This window comes from Camelus dromedarius, chromosome 32 (assembly GCF_036321535.1).
Source record: "Camelus dromedarius isolate mCamDro1 chromosome 32, mCamDro1.pat, whole genome shotgun sequence".
Classification (NCBI taxonomy): Eukaryota; Metazoa; Chordata; class Mammalia; order Artiodactyla; family Camelidae; genus Camelus; species Camelus dromedarius.
In genome coordinates this window covers 22,046,756-22,061,820 of record NC_087467.1, presented here as the reverse complement: position 1 = coordinate 22,061,820, position 15,065 = coordinate 22,046,756, and the positions used below count along the sequence as shown (strand labels likewise).

The 15,065-nt window shown below is 50.3% G+C and overlaps 1 protein-coding gene across 7 annotated transcripts in view; it reads right to left on the bottom strand.

Annotated features, from left to right (window-relative positions):
* RAB31 (RAB31, member RAS oncogene family) overlaps positions 1–15,065 on the bottom strand; it is an 83,704-nt gene that overhangs the window by 13,906 nt on the left and 54,733 nt on the right. For 4 of the 7 annotated variants that reach the window (XM_064481616.1, XM_064481618.1, XM_064481619.1 and 1 more), the window contains exons 6-7: positions 5,933–6,069; positions 5,171–5,228 (exon numbers count right to left, since the gene is read on the bottom strand). The exons of 1 other annotated variant lie outside the window; for it this stretch is intronic. In XM_064481616.1, the coding sequence (XP_064337686.1) occupies positions 5,171–5,228; positions 5,933–6,069 (195 nt within the window). The remainder of the gene's footprint in view (positions 1–5,170; positions 5,229–5,932; positions 6,070–15,065) is intronic. 2 more of the 7 variants (XM_064481615.1, XR_010378716.1) reach the window with 2 other exon arrangements.

Sequence of the window (15,065 nt, the reverse complement as noted above, 5' to 3'; positions counted from 1 at the left end):
AACACGTGACCTATCTGGAAGTTAGGAAATGACACGCTTACGGCTGCAGCGGCTTATCTGGACTTTCACCTCCAGTAGGCTTTTAGGACACGAACTCTATTCAGATGAATAATCTAAACAGACATTTACCGATCTACTTTTAATCTGAAGATACTGTGGTGGATCCAAAGATTAAAAAAAGACACAGTGCCTATCCTCTGGCAGCTCGTTCATTTATTTAACAACTGTTCAGACAGCGCTGCAGTCTGCCAGCCCTTCTCGTAGCTACAGAGAAACCCCTAGTCCTTGCCTTCTGGAACCTGCCCTTGAGAGCGAAGACACGCACGTCCACGGTCACGAGAAGCCACAGCACTGTAGCATGTACGTTACGTGGACAACAAAGTGCTTCAGGAGCTGAGGGGCAGAGAGTGATGCTCTACCAACGGAACCCAGGTGGGCGCCATGGAGGTCACTGAAGTGTGGCCTCGAGAAGCAGCAAAAATGGGATGAGGGCCTGTGATGCAAAGGCCTGACAAAGGCCCCCATCCTCCCATCTCCCCACCCCAGGTACTGCTGAAAGTCCACTCCACACCCAGCACTGCCCAGGTCCACTCCGCACCCAGCATAGCCTAAGTCCACTCCTCACCCAGCACTACCTTGGGTGGATTGACAACAGAGGACTGACAATGAAGGATGTGGTATCTCAGTGGGGGACTAGGAGGGCACCTCGTGGCCATGGAGGGACAGTGACAGGCTCAGCTCCACATTCTAGGGGAAAATGGTGCACAAAGGGGCCTAAAGAGGAGAGTGAGGAGAAGGGTTGGGGGGTCCTCCGGTGCTGCGGGTGAGAGAGGAGGGCAGATGGGGGGAAACCAGCACTGGGAGGCAGAGAAGACCCCCACCCCAGGCCCTTCCTTCACCCCCCAACATGCCTCATCAGTGGTTTCAACCAGTTATAAAGTTACTGGGAAAATTCTACCTGACTTTTAAATTCTTTCCAGCCCCCAAACACAAGAGAGGAGGAATTTTCAGGCACTGGGGGGAAGGGACCCCCCCACCGCACTGGAGATATGGGCCCAGCACCTCCACCAGAGAAGCAGCCTCCTGAGTGCAGTCCGTACAGAATCTGCATGCGTGTTGTCTTTCTCACCAGAGACACACTGGGAAGAAATCACCCCAGAATTTACCCTCCTTCTTGTTTCTAACAGACCAGCCCCAGGCCTCTCGGTTATTTAAAAAAGTCTTCAGTTTTTTTGTGGGATGAATTGTACACTGAAATATTCCAGGAAAGGGCTCTTCTGGGCTCAGTCTGGCACGTTACCTTATCTCTTTATTTCTTCCCTGAAGTCTTTATCAAACCCCAAATCAAAGGGTGGGGCTTCCCTCTGCCCAAAGGTGGGGCAGATAAGAAGGCCATGTCTGCTAATCTCTGAGAGAGGAGGGCACACTTGTCAACCAAGGAAGCTGCAGAGACCCCAAGGCTGGGAGGGTGGAGTCCCGGGAGGGGGCAGGGGAGCAGCACGCAACCCACCCCTGGGCCTCGTCCTATGTGCCCTTCCATTGGCCAGCTCCTGTATCCTTTGCAGGGAAACCAGTCGTAAGTCTAGTGTGTTCTTGAGTTCTGTGAGTCTGCTCCAGTGAGTTACTGACCCTGGTGGGGGTGGGCCATGGGACCATCCCCCCGAGATCTGCAGTCTGTTGGGCAGGAGTGTGGGTAACCTGGGGACACCCCAGACCTGAGCTGGCGTCTGGAGTCGGGGCAGTCTTGTGGGACTGAGTTCTCCACTTGGAGGGGTCTGCGCTCACTCTGGATAGTGACAGTCAGAAACAGGAACTGCAGGACACCCAGCTGGTGTCAGAAAATTGTTGGAACAAACGGTACAGCTACGATCTGAAAGGAGGCCCCCAGAAAGGGGGGCATGGGCTTCCTTGGAGCATCCGGCAGACATGTGACCATCGGGTGACCTTGGGAACCCCTCCAGCTGCGTCTCAGAAGAGGCCATGCACAGCCACCGTCGCTGACTGGCCTTCTGTCATCGTGACCACAGGACACCCTGGCATCAGTGACTTCTGTCCATTTCTTCCCATAAATATTTACCAAGTGTCTGCCCTGGGCTGGGCACTGTGTGAGGCCTTAACACAGGTAAACTGAAACGAGTTCACCCAAGCTGAGGTACAAACACACAGCCAGTCAATTTTGATGGGAAAGACTATTTTCAGACTTTGTAGATCAAGCTCCCGACAGAAAGTCAGGACTCCCAGAAATCTCCCTGGAGACCACGGGAGAAGACACTGACTTCAAGGGGCCACAGCAGGAGACCGGGGCAGCACCAGGCTGCAGAGCCGGGCGGCGGGGAGCAGCACGCGCCAGGACCGGGACGGGTGGCGACCTCCAGCAGGGTTACCTCCAGCAGGTTACCTCCGCGGGGTGTGGCGCCAGCCGCAGAGGCTCGTTGCTACGTGAACAGCCGTGGGCTTTGAAAATACAACCGCTCTGTTTATACTGACTGCCCCTCTGCTCTTCCTGTAAACCTGCTGCTTCCCAGGCCAGGAACCACAGAGGCATCGTAGAAGGCCCCCCTTCTCCTCTCAGTGCTAAGTGATGAAGTCCGCTCACTCTCCCTGGTCAGGCCCTTGTCACCTGTCGCACAGACTTCTGCAACGGCCACTACCTGGCCCTCCAGGCTCCAACCATCACCCGTGTGCTCACTGTGGGGATCTTTCAAAACTGCAAATCCATCAGGTGTCCCGTGAACAGACTTCACTGATGTCGGGCCACAGCCTCAGATGGGCTGAAGCCCAGCGCCTTGGCAGGACCAGACTCCCTGGCCGCTTCCTCTGGCCCCGGGCCCCAAGACACAGCTGTTCCCAGTGGGCAGCCGTCCTGGGGACTCGCTGTGCTTGTGTCTGCTTCTGGGCCCTGCACCTGCTCCTGTCCGGCCCTCCCCGGCACTTGGCAGGGGTCCACATGTGGCCTCCGGGAGAGCGGGGTCCAGCACCGCTCCTCCCAGAGCGGGCCCCCGCCCGCCCCCGCAGCCTGCGTGCACCCTCTTTGTGCCCTCATCCCAGGGGATGCCTGTCCCCCTGATGTGCAGTGGATCTCTGACCCTCAGGGGGGGCTGTGTGTCAGGGGGCCGGCACCTGGGGGTGATCGCTAAGTACCTGCTGAACGACTGAGTGACAAGATTCCCGTCAGGGTGCAGGACGACTCAGGCAGGGGGCTGTGCGGACTTCAGAGGAAGTGCAACGGGAAAAGTCCCGGGGATGAGGGTGGAGACTCACCCAGCCTTCCACAAGGGCCAAGAGGGGGGCTGAGGGCTGAAAACACACAGAAGGGGGGCGTCTCCTCCCAGACCCAGACTCTGATGGGAATCAGATGTTGCATTTCAGCCTGTCTTGTCTCGGACACAGGCGGAAGCCTGGGCTGGCCCAGCGCCGCAGCGCTGGGAGGTGCTCCACGGGGAGGGCAGGAAACAACATTCTTGCGGTTCCAGCTAGTCCCCAGGCTGCGCTGCCCAGCAAGGGTCCTTGTTTTGTTGTTGGTGTAACCAGGCAACAGGGCAGCTGGGCTATTTAATTCCTGGTGATCCTCCTCCGAGGTCAGCAAGGGGAGAGGGGGTCAGCACCCCAAGAAGGAGCTCCTGCCCCCCCCCCGCCCCGAGGAGGGCAGAATAATGCTCCGTCCCCAGGGGTTCACGGGCAAGTGCCTCGTGTGTGGTGGAGCTAGAGGACTTGCCCTGGGCTGCCTGTGCAGAGGAGCCCGAGTTCAGAACTTTTCACAGGTGGCCTCGTGGGTACCTAAGGTGAGGAAGGCAGCTCAAGCGTGCTGCTCACAGAAGTAAAATTACGTCCTCCTTCAGGAAACGACCCCTTCAGGTCGCCCTCCCTCGGGTCTTAGCTCCCGTCTCTTCCAGATCAGGTGAACGCTTCAACGTTTTAAATGGAGCATAACTTTATATCATAAGGTGCTCAAAACTATAGCCGGCACGTAGAAAGTGATGTATCACCAGTGTTTACTTAATAAATCTTTACAAAGACGGCACTGTTTTCTAACAGAATGCCAGAAAGACTGAGGAAACCAAGCAAATGGAGGAAACAAGTAAGTGGGAGGCTTGAAAGACCCTGAGTTTATCTGGCTCAAGCCCCCCGTCTCGCGGCGCAGGGGGCTGCCAGTGCAGTCATCACCACTCCACAGAAGGAGGAGGGAACACGGGCTATGTCAGCCAACTCATAAACACATTCACTTCCATAAATCACTCCAGGAGTAAGATTACATCTCAGTGTAAAGTCCTTTCTCCATGAGAAAAGTCTGACATTAATTCTGAGTAACTTTTATTCAGAGATGGAGCACAGTTTTTCACCGGCTATGGGAATTTCTTGTTCTGCGACATTCTTGTGCGTGTTCTCTGCACATTTTGGTTTGGACTGTTTAGATTTTCTCCTTATTTACTTGTAAGTGCTCTTTGCATATAAAGGAACCTAGCCCTTCAGAATATATTTTCCACATGTTTTTCAGCTTATCATTTGTATTCAGATGTTGTTTGTGGCATTTCTGCCACACAGTAGTTTCTATGTAGGCAGACTTACTGGTGATTTTCTTCTATGGCTTCTGGGGTTTGTATCATGATTGAACAGTTTGTTCCAATTCCAAAATTATTTTTAAAATTCAACTGTGTTCTCCAATTTTTATGGCTTTATTACTTTACACTTAAATCCTCGATCCATTTTGAATTTTCTCTTATTTTTCCTGACCAGCTAATTATCCCCAAACGATAAACTATCCCTTTTTTGCACTTTTTAAAATGTCACCTTTATCACATACTAAACATTGCTACGTATTTCACTCTGCTTCTTGACGCTGCAGTATGTTCACTGATTTTCTGTCTAGGTCTGTGACAACACTGTGTTGATTTATTACTGAATCATTAAAATGTTTTTCAGCATCTGCTGGGGTTAGTCCCTCCAATACTACTTCTGCCTGTTTGTTTTTCTAGGTGAGTTTTAGGATCATTTTGTAAAACCTCTTTTAAAATGTGATTTTAAATGATTCCAATTAACCTGCCTGGCGTCTCAGTGAATTTGTGACTTAATTTAGAGCCAACTGACATCTTTACAATTCTGCTCAGTTTCCCTATCCAAGGAGTAGGTAGGCACCTGTTCTCACTTGTTAGAGTCTTCTTTTCTGTCTTACCTTAGAGCTGCCACGTTTATCGACACAGGCCTCTGCTCGTTTCTTGCTGAATTCATTTCTAGGAATTACAATATTTCAAATTTTAACAATGACATGCACACATCAAAAAAGCCTATTCCTCAGATTTATACTGCTATTATAAAGAGAGTTCTACCTTCCACCTGATTTTCTAATTGATTATTATTTGTATACAGGTGAAGAATAGCTTTTTAGTAGATAGTCGTGCTCACACTTAAAGGAACGCACATGAAAATGAGGGTCATGTGACTCATGCATCAGATTCATGCCTCTGCAGTGTTAGCGTGCACAGAGAGAGGCAGGCTGAAACACTGCTGGCAGGACCACCATGTGATTCCAAAGAGTTTGTGGTTAACTGCAGAACCACTACATCTTCTAAGGAGTTTTCTAGTATCTTAGAGCAGGTGCACAAAAGTCCTCACTTTCCCAGAAAATTAAACATATAAGTTAAAAAGCAAATCTCTCAGTTTCTAGAAACAGAGGAAATGAGAACAAACATCCAAGAGTTCTCATTCCTCTCTGTCACCCAGCAGTCATCACTCAGCCTTCCGTGGATGCCCCCAGAGGGCCCCTCAAATCTTTTGGGGAATCAGTCTCAGGTGTGTTCTACAGACCACCCAGCCCGTGATTATTTGGGGCTTGTCAGAAATGAGGACCCCTGTCCCCAGACCTACTGAACCAGGTCTTGTCTACTGGGCAAGTGCCAGACATAGGCATTTTAGCCACTTCCCGACAGCTTCTTACGTTTCCTATAGCTTGAGAATAACTCCTCTAGAAGGTAGGCTGTAAAACACTGACTTTGATATTTCTGCAGCCTGTCCAATTCATCATCTGACACTGCAAAGTCCAGAGTGTGGAGATCTGTATCGAGATGCCTACACCTAGGATATAATAAGATACATTTATCAGGCACCATGTTACAAGGGGTAAAATAAAGGGACAGTGGCCGCACGAGCTCTCCCCCAAAGACACGTTCTGGTGCTCCTGGTGTGTTCTGGCGTGCATATTACATTTCTAAAATACCACACCGGCCATAACCAAGCGTTTTACATTCTGCCAGACTCCAGGGATACAACAGTTACCATGTCATTAAAAAATGCCTGCCCTGTTTTTTCACTCTCTCCCCGACCTTCCAAGGTCAAAGCCTGAACAACCAACCCAGAGGGCCATGAGCGCACAGCAAGGCAGCCGTGAGCAGGAGACGGCGGTTGAATGTCTGCTGGAATTATTCCCACATGTTTAAGGCATCCTAGCCGAAAGCCATGGAAATCGTTCACCATGTTTCACCAAAGCCCAGCGGACGACGGTTGCAGGCTGTCTGCAGAGGCTGCCACGCGCCGCCAGTGCTCTCGGTCTCCCCCACTCCCTCCAGCAGCCGCTGAAGTGGCTACTCGGGGATGCTGTGCCCCCATCACCTCCCGTCACCTCTCAACATCCAAGATATTTGGGTAACACCCGGAGGAGGCAATCATTTTAGCAACAATTAAAGCAGCAAAATCTCTGTTCAAAACGCCAGTTCTTTTCGACACTCCCTACCTGTGAGGTGGAACTAAAACTTAAATGAACTTTACAAAAAGAAGAATTACTACCTTCGCCATAAGTACCTCATTGGACGATCACACTTTACAACGACCCAAGCACTCACAGTTAAAGCAGCTGACGTGTGTCCCCTGGGAAGGATTTCTGTCCCAGGGGGCCATGCCTGCTGTCCATAAAGGCTGTTCACCTGCGGCCACATTCCTGGTGTCAGGTTCCTGCCGCAGACTCAGGGATTGCTTCTCATGGAAAAGGTCAGAATTTGAATCGAATGAGGGCTGAGCAGAAAACACGGGTTCCCAAGGAGGGGCTGGCCATTCATTCCCTCTTAACACCTCTTCTCCAGACAGAAATTTTGGCTAGTGCCTTGAGGTCAGAGAGAACCACTGGAAAAAACTGTTAGCGCAAATTCTCTGAGCAGAATCAAATCAGCTGCCTGGTGGTTCAGAAATGATTTTCCCTCATGGATCCTGCTTGCACTTCTTACGAGACGAACTTAAATGTCAGCTCTGGGACGGACTCCCCGGGTCTGAAGCTGGGCCCACGCCTCTGAGCCACAGGACTCGGGCCAGCTCCCCAGCTCCGTGCCTCCGCGTCCTTACAGTAAGATGGGAGAATGCGTGTAACTCTTACAGGGCTGGGATGAACACAGACTACGCAGTGTGTAGTAAGCACTCAATTCAGGTGGACCAGGATGAGGATGACGATGGTTAACTGGTTTTCAGTTCACTGCCTAAGTGAATAGTAAATAAAGATAAACAAATACTGTGCCCCTGGCATAGCTGAAATGCTTCACAGAAGTTACATTTTGAGCTCTGAAAGCTCTGGGCAATGCGGAAAGTGAAAGGGAAAAGAGTATTGTATCTTCTAAGAAAATCCCCAGGAACAAAAGCTTACCCCTCTGCCTAATCACACATCAGTGGTTGACTTTTTCGAACATCCCTCCCTGACCCCCTAAAGAAATTTAGCGTGAGCCCTGCGGTTCTGGATTCGAGTCAGAGGCATCAACACAAGCGTGTGTTTCTCTTAACGCAGATGCAGATGGATACCTACAGAAATAATTACAGATAAGTGTACAAACTCAAGTTAGCTAGCATGCATACATATGCTTCCTAGCTCTGCTCACTAAGACGGCCTAGACTCAAGGACACCCTAGCAGCAATGAGCACACCCAGCCCAGATCTTGGTTTCTAAATATCCTTCGTCAATGAAAGGAATGAGGGCTGCTTGGAGAAATCGCTGAGTCATGGGCTGTACCTAAAACATACAAGACAAGCCTGGAACACCTTATTTTGGCAAAAAGTAGGGAAGTGCCCCAAAACAAAAACAATGGGCCTATGTTAAAGGGACACAGGAGACAACAAAAAGGGCTCCTGTGGCCAAAGTTGGAGCAATTTGAGCAAAAATTAAATGATATAATATTGCATTATAACTTAAAGTACAAAATAAATATCCATGAGTCCACACTGATAAAAATAAATGACTGAATAAATCAATGGGGGGGGGGACAAATTTCAGCTGCAGAAGATTAATTATTACAAATAATTGATGCAGGTGCTCCTCCCCGGAAGCAGTGGCGCTGAGTGAGGGCTGTGCACAGGGACGAAGTGCACAGGAAGGAGGCGGGGGGCTGCACAGCGGAGAAACCTGACGGCCACTCCCTCGGCCGGGGGTCAAGGTCAGCACCATCAGGGATGACGAGTCACACTGATAACGTGAACCCTGTGATGTTTAATTAATAATCAGGCGGTGAAAGTAGCACGTCCCCACTGTGGTCTCTCTCTCCAAACCACATACCCTGCGTCTAATCGTTAGGAATGGATCCCACAAACCCCAGCTGAGACGAAGTCTCCAAACTGTCTGACTAGGACTGAACACTGTCAAGGTCACGGAGAACAAAGGAGTCTGAGGAACTGTCACAGCCCAAAGGGTCCTGACAAGATATGAGAGGGGAAGGCACAGCTCAGTGGGAAAGCACGTGCTCAGCATGCACAAGGTCCGGGGTCCAATCCCCAGTCCCTCCTCTAAAAATAAGTAAATAACCCTAATTACCTCCGCACAAAATTAAAAAAAAAAAAAAAAGCTATGACGACTGAATGCACTACGCTGTTCTGGATGGGGTCCCAGAACAAAGAGGGACGTTGAGGGGAAAAGTAACAAGACTGCGTAAAGCGTGGGCTGCAGTTAATAATAAAGTATCAATGTTGCTTGTTAGTTGTGATAAATGTGCCACAGTCGTTAACGTGAGATGTTAGCAACAGGGAAAACCGGATGTGGGGCATGTGGGAATTCTACACCATCTTTGCAACTTTACTGTAAATAGCAAACTATTCTAAAATAAAGTTTATTTAAATATTTTCAAAATTGGCCATAAAAATAAACATTCCTCAACACGCACACCTTCCCCACATGTAGACTTGGGCCCCACACTCTCCTAATCTCCACTGGACCACAGCACACACATCCACCCCATGCACTCTCCCGAAACCTTCTCTGGGCCCAACCGATATTGGCTAGAGGGATCCCAGATCGAAAGTCCAAAACCGTCTATCCAGACGACAAAGCTGTGGTGGTGCAGTCCATGCAGCACAGGCCTGAGGCGGGCAAGGCGGCCGGGGGGCAGAGCAGAGCGCCCTGGAAACGGCCGTGCGTGCCGGGCACCCGCGCGGGGACCGCACCTCATCGGGGGGAGAGAGCGGGCCTCACCACCACCACCGCCGACTCCGCTGGACGCCTCCCCAGGAGAAACGAAGCAGCGGATACACAAACCAATGCCGTGTGACTTGCAGTCAGACAGAAAACAGAACCGTAACGGTTTTAAAAGGTAGTCAACATAAGGGAACATCTTTATGCTCTTGGAAAGATTTCTTAAATAAGACTCACCCTTCCTCCCTCCACCCTCCCCCCAAAAAAGCATAGAGGAGAAAATGGATAAATCCTCTTACATAGGAACTACGGGCTTCTGATGGTGCAAAGGCAATGTAAAGAGAGTGGAAAGACAGGCATAAATTTGAAGAAGCTATTTCGACACATACCATCAAATATATATGCATTTACACATATGCAAATTCTGTGAGTAATTATATACATATGTGTACACATTGAATAAACAAGATTAAGGCAAATAACCCAATAGAAAAAGTGGCAAAGACCTGAACAGGCTCTTCATACAAGGGGAAACTTAAATGGCCAATAAGCACATAGAAACACCCAGCGTCGCTGGTAACCGGGGACATGCAAACTGAAATTCTCATCAGGTCCCCGCAGCCTGAGTCTCAGGGCACCCGGCCGTGGCGAGGGCGGGGAGCAGCAGGCAGTCTCCACGCCACCGTGCCCACGGCGGAAAGCCCCGGCATCACCGAGTAAACCCGAGCAGGCACCCACCGCGAGACTCGGCAGTGAGACTCAGACACGCGCACCGAGAGGAACGCTTGCACCTGGCGCTACGCGGCATGCAAGAATGCTGGGGAGCAGTGTTCACGACAAGAAGCCGGAAACAACTCCAACACCATCGGCTGCAGGATGGACAGCTAAGCCGTGTGGTCCTCGTCAGCGCACCTGTGTCAGGATGAGTCCCCCAACCTTCATGTGACACCCGCGGGGTTAGTCCATTTATGCAAAGTCCCCAAACCTGCAAGCCAAGATCTACGCTTTAGAAGTGCAAACACGGGCGGCGAAGAAAGAGAAAGAAAGAAGAAAGAAAGAAAGAAAGAAAGAAAGAAAGAAAGAAAGAAAGAAAGAAAGAAAGAAAGAAAGAAAGAAAGAAAGAAAGAAAGAAAGAGAAGGAAGGAAGGAAGGAAGGAAGGAAGGAAGGAAGGAAGGAAGGAAGGAAGGAAGGAAGGAAGGAAGGAAGGAAGAGGTGATTATCATGGAAGTCAGGCAGCAGCTGCTTCTGGATGGAGAGATGGGACTGGGGAGGGAGGTCACTCGTAGGTACACAGCTGTTCATTTTATTCTTTAAAATTCATATTGTTCTTGAAAACACACAAGTGTTTCAGGTGTACTTTAAAGACTGCTTTCCATTCTTTATAAATTTATATGTACACTACTCTTGGCTCCCCCAAGTCAGAGTCAATAGCTCCCCCAAGTCAGAGTCAATAGCTCTAAGGATATATTTTCTTCTCTTTTCTTGTATTTCCCATAGTAATCTGCACCACACAAAAGAACCACCAAACCTCATTGGCTGATGGAATAACTGGGAGGATAAATTATCCTACTCCTACCCCAGCCTGGGTTCACTCCTACCCCCAGCTGCTCCCCTCCTGGAGTACAACCTCTAATCCGGGAAAAAATTCTTGACTCACAGGCAGCCTCCCGACCACTCTCTCTCCATGTTTCTCTTAGAGATACGAGAAGTGTTGGTCTGAGGTCGCAGAGTCAGGGTTCCGTTCCTGATTATCTCCGGGGCTGTATGTAAGGAGGTGGGCGGAACCCTGGGCAAAGAGGATCCGGGATAGAGGAGCCATCCCCGGGCCATCACCCCCGCCGCTCCCACCCCCAGTCGCCACCACCACTTGGGGTGGGTAACTTCCCACTGCTACCATTTGCAAAATAAAATAAATTAGGGCCAAGGAGCCTTCTCCTATCAGCACCTCTGCACAATCACTCCTTCAGCCTCTCCAACTCACTCGCAGCCCTAAACATGCCAGTGATGGGTGGGATTCCAAGGAAGGGCCAACAGGAGACCCCTGAGCTTGAAGAGCAGGTCAAATTAGAATCACTGTGGGGTGGGACAGCGCAGTGGTAGAGCGCCTGCTTAGCATGTGCGAGGTCCTGGGTTCAATCCCCAATACTTCCATTGAAAAAAAAAACGAAAATAAATTTTAAAAATAAAAACAAAAAGAATCCTTTCGGGGCAGGCCAATGTCTAAGTGGTCAAGAAAGGCAGGAAGGGCTCCTCATCTGGAGAGGTCAAAGGAGGTTTGTGCAGAGTCGAGGTTGCACAGCCAGGAAGAGCAGACGAGGCAAAGCAGACGGAACGGAGCCTGCTCCAAGGGAGGGTGTGGTGCGAGGAGTTTCTCCAGTAAATCACTTATTACGGTGGCTGCAGACCACGGCGTGCTTGCAGGGCTGATGGGGAACGCCAAGGGGGTAATTCTGGTTGAATGGTTGGGGTAGGACAGGATATCCTCTTCTTCCTCTAATCTGGACACCTGCTGGACCCTTCCCCGATCACCGAATAAAGCAGATGGTCCCGAAGATACCTGCCGCCTCTCTCATGAAGGCACCACGGCCAGGTGATCCTAACCCCTGGCGCAAGCCAAAGCAACCAAGCATAGGCTGGGCCTGAGGGGCCCCACCATCTGGGGGCGGCTGGCCACGGGGCGCTGGTCCAGGGGCAGTCTGATGTTACTAGATGGAGGCAAATCAGCCCATCACATCTTTCCTCTGGACAACCACCAACGTGAAACGCGATAGAAGGAGCAGAGGACTGGAGCTGCCTTGGAAGGGACGAGACTGGGTCCGCGGTGCTCCTTCCGGGCCCGGAGTGACAACTGGCCACTGTTTCCATTCTCCGTGAGGTCCGAGGGGCGGCAGGGAGGCCCAGGCAGGTGCGGCCTGCAGTCAGATGCCCAGCCGGGTCCCGGGGCCTCCTCCTTCCCTCCCACCACTCCTATCACCTAAAGCCATGCTTTCCCGAGGCCTCGGGCCACTTATGTCTGAAAGAATCGCTTACCAAGGAGGGGGGAGGGAGGGATAAACCGCAGACACAAAGCACTACATACAAAGCAGAGAAACAACAAGGACTACTGCACAGCACAGGGAACTGTATCCGATGTCTTGTAAGAACCTATAATGAGAGAGAATCTGAAAATACATGTACGTACGTATGTTTATGTATAACTGAATAACTCTGCTGTACACCTAAAACTAACACTGTAAATCAACTACACTTCAATAAAAAAAAATTAATTAAAAAATGCATCTGTCCCCAGCCTGCTCTTGCTAATCGAATGAGAATCTGGGGAACTGGGTCCTGGAATCTGAACTCTGACACGTGCCCCACGCGTCTTATGTTCAAACTCCCGAAGCGAGGTGACCTATTTTTTTTTCTTTTCCAGGTTTCTTTGCCCTAATTTTTCCAGCAGGCCCAGGACAAGGCCATGCAGTCTCCTGTAGGCTCCCCAGACTTTCTGAGAAGGTTTCTTTTCTGTCTAGACCCCAGGACAAGTGTGCCGTCCAGAGTCGCCTGGAATTATCCCAAGGCCTCTGGTGACTTGTGCAGAAGCTCAGCATGCGTGTCCACCCCTCCTACACCGTCCGGCTCTCTGCTCCGCCTGTCCCTGCTCCTCCTGCCCCGCGGGGCCCGCACAGTCAGCTCAGCCCAGGTTCTCTGACCTTCTTCAACCCTGTGTGTCCCTAAAATGTCCCCCACGAGCAGATGGCAGGGAGAAGGGGGCGGCCCGTCCCACAGGCCCCATCAGGAGCCACACACGCTCCTCTGGGAGCTGTTACCAGCGCTTCTCTCTGAGGCCACCCTCTCTGGGGAGGGAGACATGGGGGGAGGGCAGAAGAGGAGGGAAGTGATGCCCCCGGAGCACCTGCTGTGCGCCAGCTGGGACAGTCTTCTCACGGACAGTGTCGCCAATTCTGCTTTGCTTCCTGTCTTCTGACTCAGAGACTACACATCACTCCAATTTCACAATAATCTGAGCACCAGGAGGTTCTGTCTAGCATTATTCAAGGCACTCAGGGAAACCTCGTATAGAGATCAGGAGTATAAACACAAATTCCAACTGGAAACCGAGTTCTCTGGACCAGACGCCCCGGAACGCCTTTCCCCCTGGGGTTTGGCCAGACTGCTCTACTTTCTGGGACATGTGTGGATATGAACCCCACTGACCCCATGATCGGCACCCCCACCCCGAGAGGCACTCCTGCACACAAACGCCTCCAGTGGGCTCAGTCAAGTTTGGGGAGTGAGTCGCGTTTAAATTCCAGCGCACGCTCAGAATACGCCAGGCATAGCTCCACTCAAGGATTTACAAGCTTACACAACGTAGTCTGTTAGGTGAGCCTGGTTCCACCTACACACGCGCGCACGCGCCAAATCTACAGATTCCTCTTCAATCCCCAGTGAAAAATAACGCAGTCTTCTGGCAATTACAGAAGAGCACAGAGTTTTAGCTGAGAGTAAAAGAAGGCCAGGTTCTAAATAAGGTCCAGGGTGCAGAGGCTTGGCTAGCACCCCAGAAAAATCGGACCAGCAGGCAGAATCTGGAGCAGCGGGACTGGCTGCCCAAGAACAGGATTCCACCGCCAGGGGCGGGCGTCAGCAGCAGGTGCCGGAGAGACCCGCAGCCCCGTCGTTTACCAAACTATTTTTGTCTAGCGGGAGACAGTGCACCCTCTGGGAAAGGCCAACCCGTCAGGCTTCCCCTGCCCCGCCCTCCTGAGTAGGGTTTTAATATAGCCACCCTGATTTTCTCCTGTACAGTGAGTGTGTGTGTTGGGGTGAGGGCAGTTAAATTCATCATTTGGCCACATATGTTTACAAAACTTCAGTTAATCACATATAATATATATAATATTCATGTCTATCCACACACACCACTGTCCTAATAATATTTCCTTATTATTCTGATCTAAATCCAACTTCTGTTAATTGAAATTTTTCCAGCATCTTTCCCTGGAGGTTCGTCCAGGCTGCTAGTTTAAGTGTCTGGTTCCTTTTCACTGCTGAGTAGTATTCCATGGTGTGGCTGCACACACGGTGCTTACTGAAGGACATCTGGGCTGATTCAGCTTTGAAGCTGTTACAAATAAGCCTTCTATGAATATTCATGTGCAAGTTTTTTGACGTATCAACAAAACTGACAAACTATCCGCTAGACCAAATGAGAAAAGAGAGCAGACTAAAATTCTAAAATCAGTTCTAAAAGCATAGACATCACTACTAACCTTACAAAAATGGAAACAGTGATGGGAGATTGCCATGAAATAAGAAAACAAATTTGATAGCTTAGATAAGTGGACAACTTCCTAAAAACACACAGACTAGTCAAACTAACTCAAGAAATACTAGAAAACTTGAGCATGCCTATAGCAAGTGAAGAAATTGGATTCATAATTAATAATCTTTCCAGAGAAAAGCCTAGGTCCACTGGCTTCACTGGTGATTTCATCAAATACCTGAAGAAGAATGAGCACCAATCCTTCATAAACTCTTCTAGAAAACAGAGAAGGAGGGAACACTTCTAAGCCCATTCTACAAGGTCTACTGCCCTGATACCAACGCCCAACAGACAAGACCAAAAACAAACTACAGACCAACACCCCTCATGCCTATAGACCTAAACCCCCAACAAAGTGCCAGCAAAGCCAATCCAGAAACGCATGA